This window comes from Protomyctophum parallelum, assembly GCF_964188405.1.
Source record: "Protomyctophum parallelum genome assembly, chromosome: 4".
NCBI classification, from domain to species: Eukaryota; Metazoa; Chordata; class Actinopteri; order Myctophiformes; family Myctophidae; genus Protomyctophum; species Protomyctophum parallelum.
The window spans coordinates 51,265,053-51,290,957 of NC_139700.1; the positions used below are offsets into that span (position 1 = coordinate 51,265,053).

The 25,905-nt window shown below is 43.1% G+C and overlaps 2 protein-coding genes across 3 annotated transcripts in view; one reads left to right on the forward strand and one right to left on the reverse strand.

Annotated features, from left to right (window-relative positions):
- LOC310857256 (DNA topoisomerase I, mitochondrial) overlaps positions 1-15,184 on the forward strand; it is a gene marked incomplete at both ends in the record, with an annotated part of 64,467 nt that extends 49,283 nt beyond the window's left edge. Inside the window, 5 exons of the mRNA XM_083762866.1 lie at positions 9,269-9,383; positions 12,587-12,714; positions 13,641-13,738; positions 14,403-14,552; positions 15,082-15,184. Of these exons, the coding sequence (XP_083618992.1) occupies positions 9,269-9,383; positions 12,587-12,714; positions 13,641-13,738; positions 14,403-14,552; positions 15,082-15,184 (594 nt within the window). The remainder of the gene's footprint in view (positions 1-9,268; positions 9,384-12,586; positions 12,715-13,640; positions 13,739-14,402; positions 14,553-15,081) is intronic.
- Positions 15,185-19,198: 4,014 nt separating this feature from the next.
- hsbp1b (heat shock factor binding protein 1b) lies at positions 19,199-25,700 on the reverse strand. Of its 2 annotated transcripts, none has more exons than XM_083763285.1 (4): positions 25,511-25,700; positions 22,633-22,699; positions 21,408-21,554; positions 19,199-20,605 (listed from the first exon to the last, which is right to left on the reverse strand). In XM_083763285.1, the coding sequence occupies exons 1-3, from the start codon at positions 25,553-25,555 to the stop codon at positions 21,427-21,429; spliced, it is 240 nt and encodes a 79-aa protein (XP_083619411.1). In that variant the 5' UTR covers positions 25,556-25,700; the 3' UTR covers positions 19,199-20,605; positions 21,408-21,426. The 2 variants fall into 2 exon arrangements, with proteins under 2 accessions (XP_083619411.1, XP_083619412.1); XM_083763286.1 differs by having other exon boundaries at positions 19,199-20,608.
- Positions 25,701-25,905: the final 205 nt, after the last annotated feature.

Here is a 25,905-nt window from a genome sequence, read left to right on the forward strand (position 1 = left end):
AAGGTAAATATATATCTAAACGGTATCTTTCTTTTGAGTGGTGCAACCACTCCTACAACCAGCAATGTCCGTGTACCTGTATGTATGTATGTATGTATCAGTGAGCACGAGTGGTGTGCGCATGCGTGAAACCAACAATGGCCATGTCCACCCAGCTATGTGTGGGCAACCTATGTGGCGTTAATGAGCATCCGTATGAGTACCAGTAGGGGCGCTGTTGTGCCATGCACAGAGAGAGAGAGAGAGAGACCCCCCCACTCGGTTCACACGAGGGGTGCAGAACTACAGCCTGTAGTTCTGTAGCTGCCGGTGTGAACACCATATTAGAACAGCCTGTAGTTCTGTAGCTGCCGGTGTGAACACCATATTAGAACAGCCTGTAGTTCTGTAGCTGCCGGTGTGAACACCATATTAGAACAGCCTGTAGTTCTGTAGCTGCCGGTGTGAACGCCATATTAGAACAGCCTGTAGTTCTGTAGCTGCCGGTGTGAACGCCATATCAGAACAGCTGTGGATTGGACCGTGATATTCATTCATGATGCATCATAATCATCTTTATCCATGTCTCAATCCATTAAGCAGAGATTAAAATTGCCTGTGTTTTATTAGTCATTTTGGCTAAATCTGTCGGACAACGATCACCATTGAACCCCCTCCCCCTTCCCCCCACCCAGGGGCGGCCTTAGGAATCTGGAGGCCCGTTTCAAGACCAAATAGGAGGCCCCCATATACCTATGACATCATTATTTTGTTGATACAGCCGTATATTGATACGAATACTTTGACTGTTCAATATCACACGCAGCCATTACTCTCGACAATTAGCAACAACACCTTTCCTCATCCTGTCGTCCCTTCACAATTAAAGTGTCTCCCCTTTACCCCCCAATGGGAGGATGTAGCCTACATGTTGTTTAAGCTCCGGAGTCCAGACCCATGCCTCTCCGAGCCTCCGACGGACCGCCGTTGCGGGGTAGCAAGGGAGCAAGTTACCCTGGCTGCGCAGCTGCGCTGCAGTCTGCAGAAACAGACTGATCTACAAGCTCTCAACGCCTAGCGAACGGAGCTGCAAAAACAGGCAGGACGCGGCGCCTTGAGAGCTTGTAGATCTGGCTTTTTTGCAACCTGCAGTGAGCTGTTCTCACTTTACTTTTATGACACGAATACATCGTTAATCGGCGAATATTTGTCAGCCGATGGGCGGTTGAAAAAAATTGGCATATCGCCCAAACTTAGTTCTTAATCCACTGTTTTCCATTAAAACGTCTTTGTCCTATACTGTCCAGTTGGGATTGTGTTGAAGTCCAGATACTTTTAGAGCTTCAATGCCATGTGCCATGTAATGTTGAACAATCCTTTTAGTTGTCTTTTTTGCATTGTTAATATTGTATTTGTGTTGTCTCAGCTTTGCAGCTATTGTTTTACTCGTTTCTCCGACATATTGCAAGCCACATTTTTCACATGTGATTACATAAACACAGTTGCTGGTGCTGGCTGTTATCTGTTGTTTAATCTCCAACGTGCGTTTTGTAGTTCTATTTTTAACTATTTGTTTGGGTTTGAAATATTCTGGTCTCTGGCGTGCTGGTGTGTTGATTCCTTTTAGCTTGCTGTGTACCAGATAGTCTAAGATTTTTTTTGTTCTGTAGGCCGAGTTTCGCGATTATTATTTTTTTGGCAAAAGGAGAAGGAAAAAAATCGAACTAACAATAAAGGACCAAGTCCTTTCAGGACTGCTTGGTCCTTTAAATAAAAAAAGATCATAGAAATAAATATACAATAAAGAGAGTTCCACCGTGTTCAGTTTGGAACATACAGACACAGGTTTGTGTTTCCACCGCATTGTATTGGACGGAACAATTGTCATTGTTCGATGCCTGAATGGTTAGAGAGCCTGTCTGGAGAGAAGGAGTCTCCTGAGGTTTGAATCTCAGTAAGTGATGCTGAGAGGTGGCTCACCATCAGGTGGGATGAGATGTTGATCCATCATTTCTTGATCTTTCTGCTGTTCCTTCGTCTGGAATGTGGTCTTGGTTGTTGTTATTGTCGTCTGTTGTCGTTGGTTGCCATGGCTGCCAGTTCCCACCTGATGCCGTGTGGGAGTTCTGATTGGTCCAGAGCGTACTGAATAACTTCTAGCTTACATAACGTCTTAAGACAAGGACTCAAGTCTAAGATGAACAGCTTATCAGAGATAGTGTGATCTCCTTTTGTTCCTCCAAAGAGGATGGTATGATCTCCCACAATGCAACAGCACATACCACGCATTGGACATGGTCCTTTCCCCTTGGGCTCAACCTTCTTCCAGGTGAAGGTCTCTGGACTGAATTTCCACACATCATTGAGGTTCTGGTTACCGTTCCAGCCACCAAATATGTACAGCTCTCCATTGTAGGTAAATGCTGAATGACACCAGCGTCCTTCTGGTAGAAGTTGTGCAGAAGGGGTGTCCAGCCAGGCGTTTGTCTCTGTGTCAAACACTCTGTTGTAGACCTCCTGGTACCACCTCCAGCCCCCGAATACAAACATCTTGGTACCAATGATGGTGGAGGAGTGAGCTGATGAAGCAGGAGGTGGAGTTCCTCTGGTGTTAATTAAAGTCCAGACCATTGTGCTGGTGTCCAACTTGTACATGTCATTAGTGTATCCAGGCAGCTTGGTGTGTCCTCCATGGATAAACATGACCTTCTCCAACACACAGGCTGAGTGGCATCTCCTCCCCTCTGGAACAGTCCCAGAAACCAAGGGTTGGAACCATCTGTGTGAGTCAACATCAAATGCATAAAGCACATTGCAGTAAAGCCTCCCTCCCCAGATGTAGACTGTATCTTCAACCAACACAGCTGTGTGGCCGTAGCGCATGGATGGAACCTCAAGGTGACCGTCTCCTCTTCCTGGTTCCACTGGAGGTAACTTCTTCCAGCATAAAGACACTGTGTTTAAGACATGGACATCCATCTGTCCCATGTTGTTGAAGGTCATTCCATCACAGCCTCCAAAGGAATACAGTTTGTTCCTCACTGCTACAGCAGCATGATGGGCTCGCTTTGGTCCTCCTGCTTTGGAAACGGTCCAAGACAACATCACTCTGTCTGTCTGTCTGTCTGTCTGTCTGTCTGTCTGTCTGTCTGTCTGTCTGTCTGTCTGTCTGTCTGTCTGTCTGTCTGTCTGTCTGTCTGTCTCTGTCTCTGTCTCTGTCTCTGTCTCTGTCTGTCTTCTCTACAGTCTTTATCTTTATCTACAGTCATTTTCAACACGGTGCATCATCTTATATCTTCTCGTGTGAAATCACACAAGACACAAACTGTTGCCATGCACGCCTTAACGACGCCAATTAGTGCAACCTTTGAACTCTATTGCTATATTTATTACTTCATTGTGGCTACCTTGGGGTCTATGGATCTATGGATCTATGGGTCTTCCACACGTATAGCATAGTATAGTATATATGTATAGTTTATAATATAGTTTCATTATATAGATATTCCACTGTTACGTTCTTAGCTTACGCATGTTTCATGATAAATGCTTTTTATGTGATGCATTCCCATGCTTTTTTGTTCTTGCTTAATGTAAATCACTCTGGATTAAGAGCGTCTGCTAAATGCCTAAATTGTAAATTGCTACAGCGTTCCCTAACACTGAGCTGTGTTGTATTTTGAGGCTGTGTGTGTGTGTGTGTGTGTGTGTGTGTGTGTGTGTGTGTGTGTGTGTGTGTGTGCGCACGTGTGTTCGCGCATGCGCGGAATGTGCTCAAGCTGACTTCGCTGAGCACGGAATGTGATGTATGGTGATAACAGTGCCGCTCACGTCACGTGGGTGTGATATTTTTCTCCATATCGCTGTGTGAGAGACAGTCCACTGAGCAACTCAAAGTGAGGCTGAATGACAAGCATTATGCATTCTGGCTCTTTGAGGGGAGCTAGCGCCCCCTATGGCCAGCTTGGTGTGTTTGTGTGTTCTCAGGGGCGGCCTTAGGAATCTGGAGGCCTGTTTCAAGACCAAATACCTATGACATCATTATTTTGTTGAGGCCCCCCTGAGGGTGGAGGCCCGTTTCAATTGAAACTGGTGAAACATACTTAAGGCCTCCTATGCCCCCACCCCATCCCCCCCCCCCCCCCCCCCCCCCCTGCACCGTTCGTATCGTGGAGAGACATAAGCGTTGTATCTCCTCTTGTCTCATTCTTATAACAATGTCATGCAAAAGTATTTATAAAACATATTGAACGTGAAACTGAAAGTATTGACAAAGAGCTGAAGTGACTAAATAATTCATTGGAACACAGGACCCCCCCCCCCCCCCCCTTCCTGAAAAGTAACCATTTTCGACATGCATGGTTTCCACCCAACCAGAACGATATATCATATCATATATCATATCATATATCTCTGTCACTGAATCAAATCTTTCTCTGTCTCTCTGCCAAGGTGAAAATGTCCTTCAGCCAGTCTGCACACACACACACACATTCACATTTCTATGTCTGTTTATGTTTGCCTCTGAAATCTGTCATCTTAATCTTATTTGTCACGTGTAGTTATGTGTCTAGTGCTGCCGGGGACTTGGGTGGGCCAGATTGTTGTTATACTTCGCAGAGGCATGTTACTTCTCCACAAAGTTAACAAAAAGCTTACGTATAAAAGTGTAGATTTGAAAGGAGGCTTCATCAGAAAGAAGATTAAAAAAATATATATATATATATATATATTGTGCTTTATCCTCTTGACTGCCATTCCTTAACCCATTCTGAAAGGGAACCCCTTTTGGTGTTTTAAGCAATTATATTATACTTTAGCTATTGAAATTTTTTTTTTTTTATCGTGAAAATGTGTCGCAAATCTTTGAAGATATATAAGATATATATATATATATATATTCATTCTTTCAGAGCAAACATTTTTAAGTTGAATCTTTGCTTCTATTTTCCGATGCGGGGTCGGCGGCCAATATAATTCTGGGGGGCCTTGACATGGTAAAAAGGTTGTGCACCAAACTGACATTATAGAAACATGAGGTTTTTCATGAAAACCGTCATGATTCTGAAGACATTTCTTTGTATAGAATGGAGCTCGGGTCTAAATGTATTTATGTCGGTCCAGCTTACTGTAGATAAAAGATAAAAGCTGTGAATGTGGCAATCTGTGTCTCCAGGTTGGCCTGTCGCCTATAGCCCTATAGGAGGGTGTCGGGGAGAAAATAACCCATTTAGACCTGACGTCAAAAAAAGTCTTCTAAATCCTGACAGTTTTCTGAAAAACCTCATGTTTCTGTCTCAGTCGTTCTCAAACATATTCATGTCAAGGACCCCCAAATATATATGACATTGGCCGCCGACCCCCATCTGAAAATATGTTGTTCCAGGGACCCCCCCCCAGTAGCGAAGATTTGAGTTAAAAACTCGCTCTGCAACAATATATATTTTCAAAGATTCCAGGCACATTTTCGCGATTTTTCAAAAAAATAGCAGACCTACAAGTTCATAGCGCGGGACTCGGTGCCGCGCTATGAGCTTGTAGATCTGCTGTTTTTTTTCAATAGCTAAAGTATAACATAATGTTTAAAACAACCAAAAGGGGTTCCCGCCCAGAATGGAATAATGGCATGTGGTGTTTCTCTGCTTCTGTGGAGGATTGATCATGTTGTAGACAGTAGAGACACAGAGCATGTGTTACGGCTTTATCGTCGCTGTGATTGGAGGATTGATCATGTTGTAGACAGTAGAGACACAGAGCATGTGTTACGGCTTTATCGTGGCTGTGATTGGAGGATTGATCATGTTGTAGACAGTAGAGACACAGAGCATGTGTTACGGCTTTATCGTCGCTGTGATTGGAGGATTGATCATGTTGTAGACAGTAGAGACACAGAGCATGTGTTACGGCTTTATCGTCGCTGTGATTGGAGGATTGATCATGTTGTAGACAGTAGAGACACAGAGCATGTGTTACGGCTTTATCGTGGCTGTGATTGGAGGATTGATCATGTTGTAGACAGTAGAGACACAGAGCATGTGTTACGGCTTTATCGTGGCTGTGATTGGAGGATTGATCATGTTGTAGACAGTAGAGACACAGAGCATGTGTTACGGCTTTATCGTCGCTGTGATTGGAGGATTGATCATGTTGTAGACAGTAGAGACACAGAGCATGTGTTACGGCTTTATCGTCGCTGTGATTGGAGGATTGATCATGTTGTAGACAGTAGAGACACAGAGCATGTGTTACGGCTTTATCGCCGCTGTGATTGGAGGATTGATCATGTTGTAGACAGTAGAGACACAGAGCATGTGTTACGGCTTTATCGTCGCTGTGATTGGAGGATTGATCATGTTGTAGACAGTAGAGACACAGAGCATGTGTTACGGCTTTATCGTGGCTGTGATTGGAGGATTGATCATGTTGTAGACAGTAGAGACACAGAGCATGTGTTACGGCTTTATCGTGGCTGTGATTGGAGGATTGATCATGTTGTAGACAGTAGAGACACAGAGCATGTGTTACGGCTTTATCGTCGCTGTGATTGGAGGATTGATCATGTTGTAGACAGTAGAGACACAGAGCATGTGTTACGGCTTTATCGTGGCTGTGATTGGAGGATTGATCATGTTGTAGACAGTAGAGACACAGAGCATGTGTTACGGCTTTATCGTGGCTGTGATTGGAGGATTGATCATGTTGTAGACAGTAGAGACACAGAGCATGTGTTACGGCTTTATCGTGGCTGTGATTGGAGGATTGATCATGTTGTAGACAGTAGAGACACAGAGCATGACTTGTGTTACGGCTTTATCGTCGCTGTGATTGGAGGATTGATCATGTTGTAGACAGTAGAGACACAGAGCATGTTTTACGGCTTTATCGTCGCTGTGATTGGAGGATTGATCATGTTGTAGACAGTAGAGACACAGAGCATGTGTTACGGCTTTATCGTGGCTGTGATTGGAGGATTGATCATGTTGTAGACAGTAGAGACACAGAGCATGTGTTACGGCTTTATCGTGGCTGTGATTGGAGGATTGATCATGTTGTAGACAGTAGAGACACAGAGCATGTGTTACGGCTTTATCGTGGCTGTGATTGGAGGATTGATCATGTTGTAGACAGTAGAGACACAGAGCATGTGTTACGGCTTTATCGTCGCTGTGATTGGAGGATTGATCATGTTGTAGACAGTAGACACAGATCATGTGTTACGGCTTTATCGTCGCTGTGATTGGAGGATGATCATGTTGTGGACAGTAGACACAGAGCATGTGTTACGGCTTTATCGTCGCTGTGATTGGAGGATTGATCATGTTGTAGACAGTAGAGACACAGAGCATGTGTTACGGCTTATCATTGCTGTGTGTGTGTGTGTGTGTGTGTGTGTGTGTGTGTGTGTGTGTGTGTGTGTGTGTGTGTGTGTGTGTGTGTGTGTGTGTGTGTGTGTGTGTGTGTGTGTGTGTGTGTGTGTGTGTGTGTGTGTGTGTGTGTGTGTGTGTGCGCGCGTGTGGCAAAAAATACCTTGTATCTCCAATATTTCAACTTTCAATCATTACTTTTAGTTTTTGTAAGTTAATTCCCTACTTCGTCATACTAAAGTGGCACACAAAAGTAGGAAAAATAGCCGTTCTACAAGTTCCCAACACATTGAGCTTGTAGATCTGTTATTTGTCTTTTGTATAAAACCCACCCAGTGTGGTCGGGTTTTATCTCATTCTGGACGGGAACCCCTTTTTGGTGTTTTAAGCACTATGTTATACATTATCTATTGAAAAATAGCAGATCTACAAGCTCGTAGTGCGGCACTGAGTGCCGCGCTACGAGCTTGTAGGTATGCTATTTTTGAAAAATCACGATCTTTGAATATATATTCTTTCAGAGCGAGTGTTTTCAACTCGTACCAAAATATTTTCAGATGGGGGTCGGCGGCCAAGCAGTACTTAGTTTAGACGGTTTAGACTAGTCATTGGTTAGACCAGTCATCAGTCCTACAACTACAACCTATCTCAAACACTCACCCTAAACCTAACCTCCCACGGGGCAGCACACCTAAACCTAACTTTAACCCATGTCTAACAAATGACTAGTCTAAACCTATAACCTCCCACGGGGCAGCACACCTAAACCTAACTTTAACCCATGTCTAACAAATGACTAGTCTAAACCTATAACCTCCCACGGGGCAGCACACCTAAACCTAACCTTAACCCATGTCTAACCAATGACTAGTCTAAACTAAGTTTACCCCAGAACGGGACCACTGACATGGAATTAGAAACATTGTTTTTTTTCAGAAAACTAGAAGATTCTTTTTTAATCAACCTCAGGTCTAAATAGGTTACATATTGAACCAATAGAGAAGCATTAACAAGAGCTAGTTGTGAGTAAATTATAACTACATTAGATCCTTTACAAAGCAGGTTATTTTTCTCCATTTCCAACGGTTTTGGACATACTCACATACACCGTTTCACCCCCACAGCAGCATGTTCTATTAGATCTGGTGGATCCCAGCGTTGAGGCCATGATACCACAGTGCCATCTAGTGTTTGTAGATGGTATTCATGCATTTGACTTGCTCATGGATGAAGCAACTCACATGCATAGTAAGAGCAGGATGATTGTATTATACTCTATACAGTAGAATCGTTACATTTTGGTTACATTTGTATATTCTTGACCTGAGAACAATTCTACAAAATTTCTGAAAAACCCTATGTTTCTATGTCAGTCGTATGTCAAACATTTTCATGTCAAGGACCTCCAAAAATATATGTAATTGGCCACCGACCCCTTCTGAAAGTAAATACACCCCCCCCCCCCCCCCCCCAGAAGCAAAGATGCGAGTTACATTTCTTTCGCTGAAAGAATATATATATTCAAAGATTTGTGCCACATTTTCACGATTTTTCAAGTGCCTACGAGCGCTACGAGCTTGTATTTTTTACAGTCTTTGGTATGACCCGGCCGGGGATCGAACCCTGACCTCCCAGTCTCAGGGCGGACACTCTAACCACAAGGCCAGTTGGCCAGTTGGCCAAAGGTAGCAGTTAATTGTTATAAATCTTTCTCTCTTGGAGGGAGGGCAGAATCCATTTCAAACCACCGGCCGACCTATCAAACGACCGGCCGACCTATCAAACAACCGGCCGACATATCAAACCACCGGTACAAATGGATTCTGCCCTTGCTGGAGGGGCTCTCTTGCTTAAAAATGGCATTATCCCCTGTCTTATTGTATCTCTTTGTTCCTGCCTGTCTCTGTGTCTGTGTCTGTCTGCAGACTGCAGTGCTCAACAAGCACCTTGCTTCTCTGATGCCCGGTCTGTCGGCCAAGGTTTTCAGGACCTTCAACGCCTCCATCACGCTGCAGCAGCAGCTCAAAGAGCTCTCCAACGGTACGTCGACCCATTCTGACCTGAGATCAGATTCTAAAAATGTCTTCTACGTCAGTCGCTCTTCGATTTTTCAAAAATAGCAGACCTACAAGCTCGTACCGCGCCACTTGGTGGCGCGCTATGAGCTTGTAGATCTGCTATTTTTCAATAGCTAAAGCATAACATGATGCTAACACAAAAATGAGTTCCCGTTCAGAATGGGTTAAAACATCGTCTTATATTTCATTTTCACTTTGGTTCAGTGGTTCTCAAAGTTTTTTACATTTCAAGGACACCCAGAACTCGTGAAACCCTCTTAACCCATTCTGACCTGAGATCAGATTAAAAAAAAATGTCTGTTTGAAAATGACAGTTTTCTGAAAAAAGCTATGTTTCTGTGTCAGTCGTTCTTCGATTTTTTCAAAAATAGTGGCGCGCTACGAGCTTGTAGATCTGCTATTTTTAAATAGCTAAAGCATAGCGTAATGCTAACACCAAAAGGGGTCCCCGCGCAAAATGGGTTAATAACCTCGTATAGACCCCTCTAGAGTCCCCAGATTATTAAAACAAATTGCAACCTATAATGGCAGGAAAATGGAAATTAAGAGTTTACATTTAGTACATTTACATAGTACTTTATTAAGGTTATTGTAGCGGTCAATTTTTTTTTCTTTTTTTTTTTGGGGGGGGGGGATCGCGAGACTTGGCCAAAGCATTTCCGGGGGTCTTTTTTTTTTTCAAAATGCTATGTGATGTGTTGAAATGTCTTATTTTCATTTGGGCTACATATTGTATTGTCTTCCGTATAGTGATATCAAGCAAGATCAAAGATTCAAGATTGCTTTATTTTGTCATTATTTCCAACTGTTATAGCAGCAGAAAAAAAACGAAATTACGTTTCTCCTAGTTAAAAAAGACAACACAGGCTCATACAATAATAAATATATCGGTGCAAGACAATACTCTGAGTATAAATAAGTCCTAAAAATGAAATACAAATTTTGAAAAGCTGCAACAGCGTTCAAACACAGTGCTCAAATCCGAAGAAAAAGGGGATTTAAAAGGAAGATTCTGTCCTTGACTATCTTCACTCACTCAGTCAGTCTCAGTCTATGCTGCTGGCCATACAGTTTCAGACATGAGTGTAAACTTAACCCATTCTGACCAGAGATCAGATTCTAAAAAAATGTCTGTTTGAAAATGACAGTTTTCTGAAAAAGCTATGTTTCTATGTCAGTCGTTCTTCGACTTTTCTAAAATAGCAGACCTACAAGCTCATAGCGCGCCACTCGGTGGCGCGCTATGAGCTTGTAGATCTGCTATTTTTCAATAGCTAAAGCATGACATGATGCTAATACCAAAATGGGTTCCCGCCTAGACTGGGTTAAGGGGGTTGATGGAGTTCAGCGGTAGCTCCGAGTCCACATCACAGAACCGAGCCTTGTCGGTACAGAATCATGAACCGCCTCGAGTCCAACACCATGAAATATAGAAAACGTGAAGAAGATTCTGTTGGACTGAGAGGAGAGAGAACTGAATGTAGCGTCTCTTGGCTTGTGTCCATAAGCTCCACACGCGCACACATGCACGTGCTACACACACACACACACACACACACACACACACACACACACACACACACACACACACATGCACGTGCTACAAACACACACACTCAAACGGAGCAGGCAGAACCACCATCAGTCACTGTGACCCCTTTTGGAGTTTTAAACATCATGTTATGCTTTAGCTATTGAAAAATAGCAGACCTACAAGCTCGTAGCGCGCCACTCGGTGGCGCGCTACGAGCTTGTAGGTCTGCTATTTTTGGAGAAAAAAATCGTTAAAATGTGCCTCACATCTTTCAGAAAATTGTCATGATTTTAGAAGATTTATTTTATTTCGACGTCAGGCCTAAATGGGTTAAACACACAGAGACCTGCCAGGCCTGACACTTCACATCAAATTATTATTATATCAGAACAGAAAGAAGTTAGAAACATAGAAAGATGAATGTTTTGACAGGGAGAAGCAATGTGTCGTTACTGAAGCAATGCACCATGTGTCCACCAGGTGTCAGTGCTGCTCACACTCTGACCTGGGCCTGGTCTTCTCCGTTAGTCCAATCAATAGAATCATAGAATCTAGGGGCACGGTGGCACAGTTGGTAGTGCTGTAGCCTCACAGCTAGAAGGTCCTGGGTTCGATTCCCGCTGGGGGCGCTGTGGGTGCTGGCGGCGTGTTTCCTCCTCTGCGTCATCAGTGCCCATACCCGAAGGCGGGGTTGGCGAAAGGGCCTTTCTGTGTGGAGTTTGCATGTTCTCCCCGTGTCCCCTAGGGTAGGTACCCTCACTTGGACAACTTGGACACTCAGGCATGAAGGAAGCATGAGTTCAAGTCCGTTGCTCTCCCCTTGTCCTGCATATATGGGGACTAGGTTGGTCTCCCCTTGTCCCCCATATATGGGGACTAGGTTGGTCTCCCCTTGTCCCCCATATATGGGGACTAGGTTGGTGGAGGGTGTGTAGAGCCCAGGATCACATTAGATGATTGACACAGGGGTGAAAAATGGGTGGGGATAAAAAATATATTAAAAAAAAAGAATCATAGAATCAATTAATTATCGCTAAGACATTAACCCATTCTGACCTGAGATCAGATTTAAAAAAATGTCTTCTACATCCATATCCATATGTCAGTCGTTCTTCGATTCTTTTCAAAAATAGCAGACCTACACGCTCGTAGATATGAGCTTGTAGATCTGCTATTTTTCAATAGCTAAAGCATAACATAATGCTAACACCAAAAGGGGTTCCCGCCCAGAATGGGTTAAACCCCCAAATTGACACTCGTTGTTGATTATGATCGACATCCACTAATTAAGAGCTATATCATTTAAATGTGTAGTCGGGTCAGTGAAAAGTAGGACCATTAATTAAACAAAATCCACTTGTCGATATGGCTGAGGGGACACAACTCTAAACTAGCTGACCTTTCTCCTCACACATCTTTTGTATTTTATGGTGCTACTCTTTCTTTACCCACTCATACTGCATAAAATGCTCTACATGGTGTGTGTGTGTGTGTGTGTGTGTGTGTGTGTGTGTGTGTGTGTGTGTGTGTGTGTGTGTGTGTGTGTGTGTGTGTGTGTGTGTGTGTGTGTGTGTGTGTGTGTGCGTGTGTGTGTGCGTGTGCGTGTGCGTGTGCGTGTGCTGGCCTTGCAGTGTCTGATAACTTGCCAGAGAAGATGCTGTCATACAACAGGGCCAACAGAGCGGTTGCCATACTCTGTAACCATCAGCGGGCACTGCCAAAGACCTACGAACAGTCCATGGCTAACCTGCAGTCTAAGGTAAGAGAGGAAAGGAAAGGTACTATGTTTACCCTGCAGTCTAAGGTAAGAGAGGAAAGGAAAGGTACCATGTTTACCCTGCAGTCTAAGGTAAGAGAGGAAAGGAAAGGTACTATGTTTACCCTGCAGTCTAAGGTAAGAGAGGAAAGGAAAGGTACTATGTTTACCCTGCAGTCTAAGGTAAGAGAGGAAAGGAAAGGTACTATGTTTACCCTGTAGGGTAACTGGACTAAGGAAAGGAAAGGCACTATGTTTACCCTGCAGGGTAACTGGACTAAGGAAAGGAAAGGCACTATGTTTACCCTGCAGGGTAAACTGGACTAAGGAAAGGAAAGGTACTATGTTTACCCAGGGTAACTGGACTAAGGAAAGGAAAGGTACTATGTTTACCCTGCAGGGTAACTGGACTAAGGAAAGGAAAGGTACTATGTTTACCCTGCAGGGTAACTGGACTAAAGGTACTATGTTTACCCTGCAGGGTAAACTGGACTAAGCTCAAGACCTTGTTTACAGCCAGGCCCTGCTCATAGAACATTTCATGGTAGAGGTTCAATGCCTTGCTCAAGGGCACTTCAGCGGTGGTAACTTTAACGTGCCGGTCCGGGGATACGAACTATAGCGACCTTCTGATATCAAGACCGCTCCGCAAACCGCTCGGCCACCGCTGTTGTATTATAACACACACCTCACTGGAACTGTAGCCTGTTCGTACAGTAATACACAACTGTGTGTGTGTGTGTGTGTGTGTGTGTGTGTGTGTGTGTGTGTGTGTGTGTGTGTGTGTGTGTGTGTGTGTGTGTGTGTGTGTGTGTGTGTGTGTGTGTGTGTGTGTGTGTGTGTGACTGTGTGTGACTGTGTGTGTGTGTGTGTGTGTGTGTGTGACTGTGTGTGACTGTGTGTGTGTGTGTGTGTGTGTGTGTGTGCAGATCGTTGCTCGGAGGGAACAGCTGTCCGTGGCCAAGTCCGAATTCAAACAAGCCAAGAAGGATGCCAAGTATAAAGACCCAGAATCCAAAACGGCTACGTAAGTAGTTGTTGCTTTTCAAGGCTCTGTTGATCCATTTTGGGCGGAACTCCTTTTGGTGTTAGCATTATATGTTATGCTTTAGCTGTTTAAAAATAGCAGACCTACAAGCTCGTAGCGCGCCACCGAGTGGCGCGCTACGAGCTTGTAGGTCTGCTATTTTTGAGAAATCGTGAAAATGTGCCTTAAATTTGGAATATATTTTTTCAGAACGAACGTTTCAGTCAAATCTTTGCTTCTGGGGAGGTCCCTGGAACATCATATTTTCAGATGGGGGTCGGAGGCCAATTACACCATTTTTGGGGTCGTTGACATGACAGGTATTTCAGAAAACTGTCAGGATTTGGGATACTTTTTTTCCCCAGGCCTAAATGGGTTAAACATTATTTTTTTTAATATTTTTTCTTTGCAGGTGAGTTTGCAAGTAGCATAAAACAATTATATACAGCAATGTACAAACGTGTCAGGAATAATGGTCTAAAGGATCTTGTTGATCCTGTTGTTGTTGCCAGGTTGGTGGAGCGTAAGAAGTGTCAGGAATAATGGTCGAATAAAGATCTTGTTGATCCTGTTGTCCGGGTTGCCAGGTTGGTGGAGCGTAGGAAGTGTCAGGAATAATGGTCGAATAAAGATCTTGTTGATCCTGTTGTTGTCCGGTTGCCAGGTTGGTGGAGCGTAAGAAGAAAGCCGTGGAGCGCAGCGAGGAGTCTCTGCTGAGGATGGAGGTTCAGGCGACGGACCGCGAGGAGAACAAACAGATCGCCCTGGGCACGTCCAAGCTCAACTACCTGGACCCACGCATCAGCGTGGCCTGGTGAGCACACACACACACACACACACACCACACACACACACACACACACACACACACACACACCCTGGGCACGTCCAAGCTCAACTACCTGGACCCACGCATCAGCGTGGCCTGGTGAGGGAACGCGCACACACACACACACACACACACCCCCACACACACACACAGACACACACACACCACACACCACCACACGCATCAGTGTGTGACACACACACACAGTCACACCACACACACATGCATAGTATACGCAGACATACACACACGCATGCCTTCAGAATCGGCCACCTGATCACAATGCATCTATTCTCTATTACTGCTGAAAAGCACCATATTTGGACATGCGTTTCAGTGATATTTTGGTCCTTGTTTCTTCCTTCCTCTCCAGGTCTAAGAACATGGACGTTCATAATTATGTTTCAGTGATGTTTGGTCCTTGGTTCTTCCTTCCTCTCCAGGTCTAAGAACATGGACGTTCATAATTATGTTTCAGTGATGTTTTGGTCCTTGGTTCTTCCTTCCTCTCCAGGTCTAAGAACATGGACGTTCCCGTAGACAAGATCTACAACAAGACCCAGAGGGACAAGTTTGCGTGGGCTCTGGACATGACGGAGGCCGACTTCGTCTTCTGAATGTCTTCATCTGGACATAACGGAGGCCGACTTCGTCTTCTGAATGTCTTCATCTGGACATGATGGAGGCCGACTTCGTCTTCTGAATGTCTTAATTTTTTATTAGTGGCTGATCAATCGACTCCATCTCTCTCTAAACTGGAGTTTAACTTCTCTTCTTTTCTTGTGTGCTCGGTTGGCCATAAAGGGTGCGATGGGGATGTGATTTGAGACTGCTGTGAATTACGTTTTCCTTTTTCTTTTCTTTTTTTATTATTCTTAACCTTGAATGCAATCGATACAAAGGGCCTTCTGTGAATTCTCTTATTTACATTGTGAACCTCGAATGCACTTAATGCAAAGCTACCTCGACCATAGATAGAGCACTGATATGTTTGATACACTATTATAATGATGATATGTTTATACACCATTATAATGTGATATCTAGAGAGGATTATGATATGTTTATACACTATTATAATGTTATATCTAGAGGATTATGCTGGTCAGTATGTCTGTGATATATAGAGGATGATGCTGATCAGTATGTCTGTGATATCTGGTCAGTATGTTTGCGATCTAGCAGTTTGATCCACAGTTAAGTAAGATCTTTTGTTTACTTTGTTTTATGTTCCTATTTTTTTATCATGCCGTCAGCACTTTTTTACATTTACTCTTTGAGTTTCTGTTCATTTATTTTCATTTATCTGTTCATTTAATTTGAATAAAGTTGCTAAGCATTGCAGTTTAAAGATGGGGTTGAGTTTTCTGTCTGCATTGTTTCCCCCACAAAATAATGTTACAGTCATACGAAATCTGCACCAAACATTTAACACAATCCATGCATGGAATTGGATGGACCAGCATCTTGTACATTCTATTTTCTTTATATGATAAATAAATAATAATGAATTGCATTTTCATAGCGTTTTTTCCAAGTGCTCAAAGCGCTTTACAATGGTTCATTCATTCATACATTGGGAGGTGAATCTTTACAACGGTTCATTCATTCATACATTGGGAGGTGAAGGTTCATTCATTCATACGTTGGGAGGTGAAGCGGCGAACAGTCGACGCCAGCGTCCTCACTTCCCACATTCACACACCGGCGGTGGCGAGCTCACACCGACCCACTCATTGGAGTTATTGGAGGACTTTAGCTATTGAAAAATAGCAGATCTACAAGCTCAAAGCACTGAGTGCCTGCAATTTTTTTTGTATCTTGAAAATGTAGTGCAAATCTTTGAATATAATTATATTCTTTCAGAGCCATCGTTTTTAACTCATCTTTGATTCTCGGGGGGGGGGGGGGGGGGTCCCTGGAGGAACTACATATTTTCAGATGGGGGTCGGCGGCCGATTTCATAACATTGCTGGGGTCCTTGACATGAACTAGTTTGAGAACCACTGAACACAGAAACGGGATTTAGAAGGCATTTGTAAAATCGTCCTCGGATCTGCATGGGTTAACCCATTTTAAGCGGGGACCTCTTTTGGTGTTAGCATTATGTTGTGCTTTAGCTATTGAAAAATAGCAGATCTACAAGCTCTGCTATGAGCTTGTAGGTCTGCTATTTTTGAAAAATCGAAGAGCGACTGACACATAGAAACATAGCTTTTTTCAGAAAACTGTCAGGATTTAGAAGGCATTTGTAAAATCGTCCTCGGCTCTACATGGGTTAAGTACAGATATTCAAACACTGTCCACCACTGATGAGGGTGACTTCAAAGACCCAGAACATGTCTGTGCTCACTGCACTGCCCACACTCACCTGTCTCTACGTCTCAGAACATGTCTGTACCCACTGCCCACCACTCACCTGTATCTACACCTCAGAACATGTCTGTACCCACTGCCCCACACTCACCTGTCTCTACGTCTCAGAACATGTCTGTGTCCACTGCCCCACACTCACCTCTACATATCAGAACATGTCTGTGTCCACTGCCCACTCCACTTACCTGTCTCTACGGGTGCTTTCGGAAATGCGCCCTGAACGCACTGGTGTGCTCTCTTGTCATCCGTTTATTCAGTGCACTCGGTGCGTTGTCATTCGAAAATCCAGTGCGCTGCGCACCGGGTGTGCCGAGTGCCCGCACTGAGAGACCCTACCCTGAAGCTGGGGTCGTCCACTGAGCGACCCTACCCTGAAGCTGGGGTCGTCCACTGAGAGACCCTAACCCTGAAGCTGGGGTCATCCACTGAGAGACCCTAACCTGAAGCTGGGGTCGTCCACTGAGAGACCCTACCCTGAAGCTGGGGTCGTCCACTGAGCGACCCTAACCCTGAAGCTGGGGTCGTCCACTGAGAGACCCTAACCCTGAAGCTGGGGTCGTCCACTGAGAGACCCTACCCTGAAGCTGGGGTTGTCCACTGAGCGACCCTACCCTGAAGCTGGGGTTGTCCGGTGTCGGCGGTGTGAATGCGTCACAGATCTCAGCGGCAGAACGGTGGTATAGGACTGGGGTACATTTCTTTGCAATAGTCTATAGAGGGTACGCATGTGACATCATCATACCCGGAAGTTATGTGGGAACGCCTGAGTGGCAGAAAACTACTTTCTGGCCTTGACAGCCCCGTACATCCACACAGAAAAGTCCTATTTGATTGCATTAAATGACTTTAAGCAACATTAAATTTACTTTGACACTCAATCTGCCATCCACTGTATGCATGCACATACTGTACCCCAGGGTTCCCCAATTGGCGGCCCGCTAATGGGGGGGGGGTCCCCAGATATAAATGGCATTAAATTGGGGTCAGTGGCCTCTGCATGTCAAACTGGGGGTCCTTTTCAAATGGGGTCTTGCCCTGAACATTAATTTCGCCGACTCGGCCCCCAGCCTGGTACCGTAGTCAAAATATGGCCCTTGAGGAAAATTAATTGGGGAACCATGCTGTACCCTCTATTGCAAAATGTAATGAATATAATTGTAATATAAAGCACGATCATAGTAATTTCTGTTGTGTGGAAACCTTGGATATTAAACGGTTACTTGGGCATACATTTAATATTCTGGCAGCAGAGGTGGACGGGTGGGAACTGGGAAATTTGGTATATAGTTTATTATTGGCCTAAATATTGTCTATTTTGCACAAAATACACTCCTTGGGCTAAAAATAGCTATACTAGCCCAAATGTGCTGACCTCATCACATTTGTCATGATGTCTATGGCCGTTTTCAGCCCAAAACTAATGCTTGGAATGGATTCAGAATCATAAACCCCCTAGTTGGCACGTTTTGGTGTTTTAGCCAAGCATGTTATACTTTAGCTATTGAAAAATAGCAGATCTACAAGCTCATAGCACACCACTCGGTGCGCTATACGAGCTTGTAGGTCTGCTATCATAAATGCGGCACATATCTTTGAATATATATTCTTTCAGAGCGAACGTTTCTTATTTCGACATCAGGCCTAAAGCAAAAGTAAAGTTTGAATATTTGCCTGCCATAGGATGTTAATGGTACGGTCACAAGAAACCCCTATAAAACAAATTGCTCAATACTGACAGCCGGTTAGCAAGTGGATTCATTAATGTATGTATATAGACAATACCAAATGTCCCACTTTATCCCATTCTGAACGGGAACCCATTTTGGTGTTAGCATCATGTTATGCTTTAGCTATTGAAAAATAGCAGATCTACAAGCTCATAGCGCGCCAGCTTGTAGGTCTGCTATTTTTTTAAGATCGTGAAAATGTGGCGCAAATTTGGAATATATATTTTTTCAGAACGTTTTTAACTCAAATCTTTGCTTTTGGGGAGGTCTCTGGAACAACATATTTTCAGATGGGAGGGCGGAGGCATATTAAATTACACTTTGGGGTCCTTGACATGAAATATTAACCACCACGGATATAGAAACATGAGGTTTTTCAGAAAAAAATAAATTTAAAATTACATTTTCACACAAAAAGGCAGGCCTAAATGGGTTAAACAAAAGAGGCCTGTCGGCTGCCGGACAGACATGAGCTTTCTGCCCGACAGCAACATGTTAGAACGGAGATTTAAAACACAAGACAAAACATTTTATTAAATTACTTTAATTGAACAAAAGTCAGTCAAGTTTGGAATGCATCTCATAACTTGGCACCTATAGAGTGAGATTTAAGTTACACAAGCTTCTGGAGGCCACCGTTAAAGGTGCTGTGATATTTCTGTTGTCAAAGTATACATTGCTGCAGTGTGTGCGCAGCTCTTTAGTAAAACAAACTGTCAGATCAGGATACCAATTTAGTCCAATCGGAATGCTTACAGGATACACTAGTGAAATTAAAAGTGGACCAGTAATGAATTCTCTCTCCTGGTTGGATTAAATCTGTGGCCCGATTCGAAATGTATTGTTTGCTAAAGAGCTGGACAGACAGACCCGTTGGTACTGAAACACAATATAGCAATGATTACCCTCAGCATATTGAACAAAAACCCTTTCTAACAAAATAATTACCACTTGCAGCACCTTTTTTTTTATAATCAGGGATGAAAATACAGAAGACACTTATTTTGCATCTGTGACTATCTTCTTCCAAGGTTTATCCCAGCTTATGTTATATTAACGTGGCCTGTATTTATCAGTCTTCCTGGCTGTATATAATATGTTATTAACGTGGCTTGTTGGCCTGTATTTCTCAGTCTTCCTGGCTGTACAGTATGTGTTATATTAACATGGCCTGTCTGGCTGTCTTCCTGGCTGTATATGTTATATTAACTTCTTCCTTGGCTGTATATCAACAGAGCCCACCAGCCAGTATTTGGTAGCCTGGTTAATAAACCAGACTAATATCGCACGGACCGCGGGATATTAGTCTGGGGAGGCTCAGCTTGGATTTCATTTCCAGGGGGGCGGGTTGAAACACTTTCTCTTTGACGCAATTGGTCAGAGCTACTGTCAGTCAAAGGTCTCAAGCATTGAAAGTCACTGTACCAAAGCCCGCCCATAGTGCATACCGTGTCCCGATTGGCCGCCCCCATTTCTCTGGTGTAGGAAATGGGCGTACAATTGAGCCTCTCCAGACCGTAATCCAGGCAGGCAATTTTATTTTTGCCAACGGCTTATTCGGTTTGGTTTATTAACCAGGCTAAGTATTTGGATGCGAGGTCATAAAAAGTGATGCGTTGAGGAGGGCAACCAATTTGAACATCCATTGAAATAGTCACCCATCCCTCTACACACATACATAAAAGGATTCAGAGAGTTTCAAATGTCAAAGAGTGTTATAATCATATCATACTATTATAGTTTACAAATGACGTTTCTACTTTTTTCAAGTCACTACATTATAGGAACTGTAACCATTTATTTATCACAACAGTCGATATAAAAAAGCATCTCACACAACACACCAAATCAATAATAGTTCATGTTTTTTTTAGAAGGTAAAGTTTCTGCTGCTCCTGAAGATAGGACCGCCTTCATGCCGTGTTGCCTGGCAACCTGCAGGGCAGAAACAAGCACAGACATGGTCATACAGCACGCCTACGTATAGTATACACACAGACCTGGCAACCTGCAGGGCAGAAACAAGCACAGACATGGTCATACAGTACGCCAAAGTATAGTATACACACAGACCTGGCAACCTGCAGGGCAGAAACAAGCACAGACATGGTCATACAGTACGCCTACGTATAGTATACACACAGACCTGGCAACCTGCAGGGCAGAAACAAGCACAGACATGGTCATACAGTACGCCTACACAGCATATGTTGTTAGACAAAGACTAAATGGGAAATCTTTAAATTTTTTAAACCTAATGCAGAAGTGCATTTTCTTTAGCTAAACTAACTTCCATTTCTACTAGGGGCATGCCCAGAATGAGAGGTTGCATTTGGGGAGATAATACTGATTTCAAGACCAATATTCTTTACACTCATTTTAACCCATTCTAGACCGGGAACCCGGTGAAAATGTGGTGAAATCATGAAAATGTGGTGAAATCTTAGAATTTATATTATTTCAGAGTGAACATTTTATCTCAAATCTTTGCTTTTGGGGGGGGGGCGGTCTCTGGAACAACATATTTTCAGATGGGGGTCCGCAGCCAAATACAGATAATTCTGGGGGTCCTTGACATGAAAATGTTTGAGAACGACTGACATAGAAACATGTAGGGTTTTTCTAAAAACTGTCAGGATTTAGAAGGCATTTGTAGAATCGTCCTCAGGTCTAAACCGAGGGTTTTCCTGGGCATTTATGATGATCCATATTCTAGGAGGTGTGTGGTTGTCCTTACCACTTCCTGGTCACCTTCATTATGACCCTTGACCTCCATCCTTCGGCTTCTCTCCGGGCGGCGCTTCGATCTCCTCCACCCCGGCCTGGGTCATCAGGTCAGCGATGTTCTTCTCCAGGTCGTCGATGCGCGTGCTCATCTCGTCGAGTGGACATCGTTAAGGCATATAGAACTCACGCAACGGTACGTCGTTATGCTTGGATCAATTATATTTGTACTGTCTTGTCTTGCAGATCAACAAAAAACAATGTTTCATTCAACTTTGTCAATTAACCATATTAACCCCAGTGTCCCTCTGTCCCTCTTCTGGGGGTGAAAATGGTCGATCTACAGTATGCTCACAACTGAGCCTGCAGATGATCAGATTTCTGCACATTTTTTGAGGGGCCTATATTGCCCTTTTGCAGACCGCGGCCATGTTTCCATCAGAGTTTGGAAGCACTCGTTTTCAGTAAAGCAACGTCCTGCTGCCTCCTGCATTATGTGCCAATTCAAAACAGGTGCTACGCATGGGCAGTTGAGTGATATCTAACGAGCACTTCCAAACTCCAGCACTTAGAAAGATAATCACCTGCAAAGGACACAAAGTAGCTCATAACATGTCTACAGTGGATTTTTATGAAACAAACACTTTGAGGATAGAAAGAGGATAATTCAAGCTTTCCGTACATACAGCTGCAATGTTGGTGAGTTTGACGTTGTGTAATACAATCAGAGAGGACTTTTTCTGTTTGGATGAATGGGCTGCCATTGGAAGTTGCACCTTGTTAGCACCTTGACATTAACTAGTATGGTAATATGGCCGCGGTGTGCATATGGAGAATACAGGTTTAATGTTTGTTTTAAGTGAAACAAACATTAAAAACACCATTGACAATGGACAGTTTAATGTTTGTTTTGTCCGTTTGTTTTACATCACATCACCTAATCATAGCGACCTGAGTTAGACTTTAATACATTAATGCCCCTCACTTCACACGGGTGTGATTTTTATATTTTTACCGGGCAGATAATTAATCATATTTACAACTGGCCTGGCGAAAGGAAAGGCATCTTGAGCGAGGCAGGGTAGGGAGTCACTAAAATATATATATATTTAGCATAAAAACAAAGCAATATTATAAAACACAGTAAGAAATAATTAACAAAATCAATCCAATATGCAATATTCAGCTAATAGACACTGATTAAAGACACGTATTTATAGCATTTTGTGTTTGGATATTTCTCCCGATGATCTGGTCCGACATGGTCTGGAACTTATCCTGCATCTGCTGTAGCAGCGTCTGGACCTGAGAGAGCAACGATAATATTATAATTAAGCTATTGAAAAATAGCAGATCTACAAGCTCATAGCGCGGCACCGAGTGCAGCGCTATGAGCTTGTAGGTCTGCTATTTTAGAAAAAATCGCAAAAATGTGGCACAAATCTTTGAATATATATTCATTCAGAGTGAACTGTTTTTAACTCAAATCTTTGCTTCTGAGGGGGAGGGTCCCTGGAACTACATATCTTCAGATGAGGGTCGGCTGCCAATTACATATAGTTTTGGGGGTCCTTGACATGAAAATGTTTGAGCACCACTGACATAGAAACATGGGTTTGTCTGAGAACTGTCATGATTTAGAAGACATTTGTAGAATTGTCCGAATTGTCGAAATGGGCTAATAACAAACTACAATCTGACAGCACGCTTTGACCTTGTAGGTCTGCCTAGTTTCTCTATTAGTTTTATGTTAAAAAGGGGACTTAAAAGTGGATTTTCGTTTGTTAAAAGAAGTGTTATCTCTATAGTGTGTTTGTTCACAGGGGTCTCATTCATCCAGCTCTTTAGTAAACTGAAAATTTATGTTTCAGGTCCAGGTTACCAATTTCATCTACATCGCGAGGAGGATGTTTACAGGATAAACTAGTGAAATTGGAAGTAATCAAACAAATCTACTGTAGTTATTGCTAGAGTGTTCAGCAACAGGAGTGACAGTCTCCATGTCACTCTTTATTGAACAGAAAATGCATTTTCAAGTTATGATGCCACTTGTATCACATCAGGGTAGGGAATTCAGCCAGGATACAGAAGTGAGGACACGATTGGAACTAGAACATTACCTTTTAACAGCCCTACTCCCCGGTATATATTAACCCATTCTGACCTGAGATCAGATTCATATAAAGTTTCCACTGGACACACACTGGTCTGATTTAACGTATTCTGACCTGAGATCAGATTCTAAAAATGTCAGTCGTTCTTCGATTTTTCAAAAATAGCAAACCTACAAGCTCATATCGCGCCACCGAGTGGCGCGATATGAGCTTGTAGATCTGCTATTTTTCAATAGCTAAAGCATAGCATGATGCCGACACCAAAATGGGTGCCCGGTCAGAATGGTTTAAATAAATGAGTTGCAGCTCATTGTCAAGGAGATGTTACACTGTGGTGTAAAACTAAGCATACACCATGTTGTTTAGACTCTGTGTGGGCTGGTGATGGTTACCATGGTGATTTAAGACTAAGACATCATCGTGCTCTGATGTATCATTGCAGCAGCTTTGGACATTAAGATATCATCTGAAAAGCATTGACATTTATTATTTATTTGTGAACAAACTACAGTCGTTATTTAAACCATTATGGGCGGGGACCCCATTTTGGTGTCGGCATCATGTTATGCTTTAGCTATTTAAAAATAGCAGATCTACAAGCTCAAGTGGCGCGATATGAGCTTGTAGGTCTGCCATTTTTGAAAAATCGAAGAACGACTGACATTTTTAGAATCTGATCTCAGGTCAGAATGGGTTCATCAGACCAGTGTGTGTCCAGTGGAAAACCTCGTATGAATCTGATCTCAGGTCAGAATGGGTTAAACCATTGTGTTTTAAGCATTATGTTATACTTTAGCCATTGAAACATAGCAGACCTACAAGCTCATAGCGCGGCACCGAACTTGTAGGTCTGCCATTTTTGAAAAGATCTTGAAAATGTGGCTCAAATCTTTGAATGTATATTCTTTCAGAGTGAACGTTTTTAACTCAAATTAGATTAAAATGTTAGGAGGGACTATAGTGAACAAGAGATCTAGTTTTATGCTGGGTTGCATGCTGAAAATAGCAGTTCTACAATCTCACAAAGCGTTGCAGATTGTAGAACTGCTATTTTCAGCATGCAACCAAAGTGTAAAATCTGCCATTACAACGACATCAAGGCCTGTCAAAACACATTTCAGTCGACTAAATCAACTGTAGATTTAGTCGACTAAAATCGTATATGACATTTAGTTGACTAAAACTGGACTAACACTATAACATTCCAGGCGACTAAAATGTGACTAAAACTAAGTGAACACTATTCAAGACTATGACTAAAACTAAAATCGCTGCCAAAAACAACACTGGTCTCGAAAGGGGCCAGATTTGAGCTACCCTTCGTTTCCATGACAACATGTCAAACATCATTGTGAGGAAGGGGGAAAAAAGCACATTATTGGTGATAGATCAATCAATACACATCGACATCTCTGGAATTAAATTATAATAATCATATACCTATTAATGCAACAGCATTGCGTGTGTGTGCGTGCGTGGTGGGGGGGATTTATAGGTGGGTGGTACTGGGTACATGCAGTACAGAAAGCATTCCATTCGCATTACTTAACAGATGAGACGATCCATTTGATTATGAATGGACAACAAACATCAATATGATAGAAATTATAATGTCTAACACTAGTGCACTATTCAAACTCACTGGGATAGCACGCTGTTATGTTATATTAATGTTATTAATGTTTTTACTTAAGTGTCACTGATGATGCCATCCATCCAGCCCAGGGACAGCTAAAATTTGATTTTTTGCGTTTTTCTGGTGCAATAAATACATTGTTTGTTCTTCTGGACAAAAAAATAAACAACATACATATTAGTAAGATGCTATCGCCTGTGTTAGCATGATAACTGCTATAGTGCTAGCATGAATGAATTGCTGTGATCGGGGGCTTGTGTGTGTGTGTGTGTGTGTGTGTGTGTGTGTGTGTGTGTGCGTGCTAGCAGCTAGCCTACAACAATAACAGCAGCCAGCTAGCCAGCTAGCTAGCTAATCACGACTCACCACATTGGTCAGATCCTGCACCGACTTGGGGTCCGTTTCCGCCATTATTATGACTTTGAGACGCGAAGGAAGGTCGATCGATTGGTGATGAATTGATTATGAAATGGTGAAAGCGTGCGGTGGGTGGGTGGGTAGCTGTTGTAAAGATGTCTCTCTCTCTCTGTCTCTGTCTCTGTTCTGTGAGGTCTGTGTGTGTGTGTGTGTGTGTGTGTGTGTGCAGCAGCTCAGCTGTTTTCCTCAAACACATACACACACACCACTAGCATCCAGCTCCAGTCTCGCGAGAGTATCGCGGTGGGGTTTGAGTAGAGGAATGTGGAACGTTGAGTTCTTTATGGTGATTATTTATTTATCTATCTACACTTCCCCTTTTCCCCCTCACTGTATATGGTTAT

What these genes read in the sequence shown, in the direction of transcription:
- hsbp1b (XM_083763285.1), bottom strand. Translation starts at nt 25,555, where the DNA reads ATGGCGGAAACGGACCCCAAGTCGGTGCAGGATCTGACCAATGTG. An exon ending in TGCAGGATCTGACCAATGTG is followed by an intron (nt 22,700 to 25,510) that starts GTGAGTCGTGAT and finishes TTGCTCTCTCAG; the next exon opens with GTCCAGACGCTGCTACAGCA. An exon ending in GGACCAGATCATCGGGAGAA is followed by an intron (nt 21,555 to 22,632) that starts ATATCCAAACAC and finishes AACGATGTCCAC; the next exon opens with TCGACGAGATGAGCACGCGC.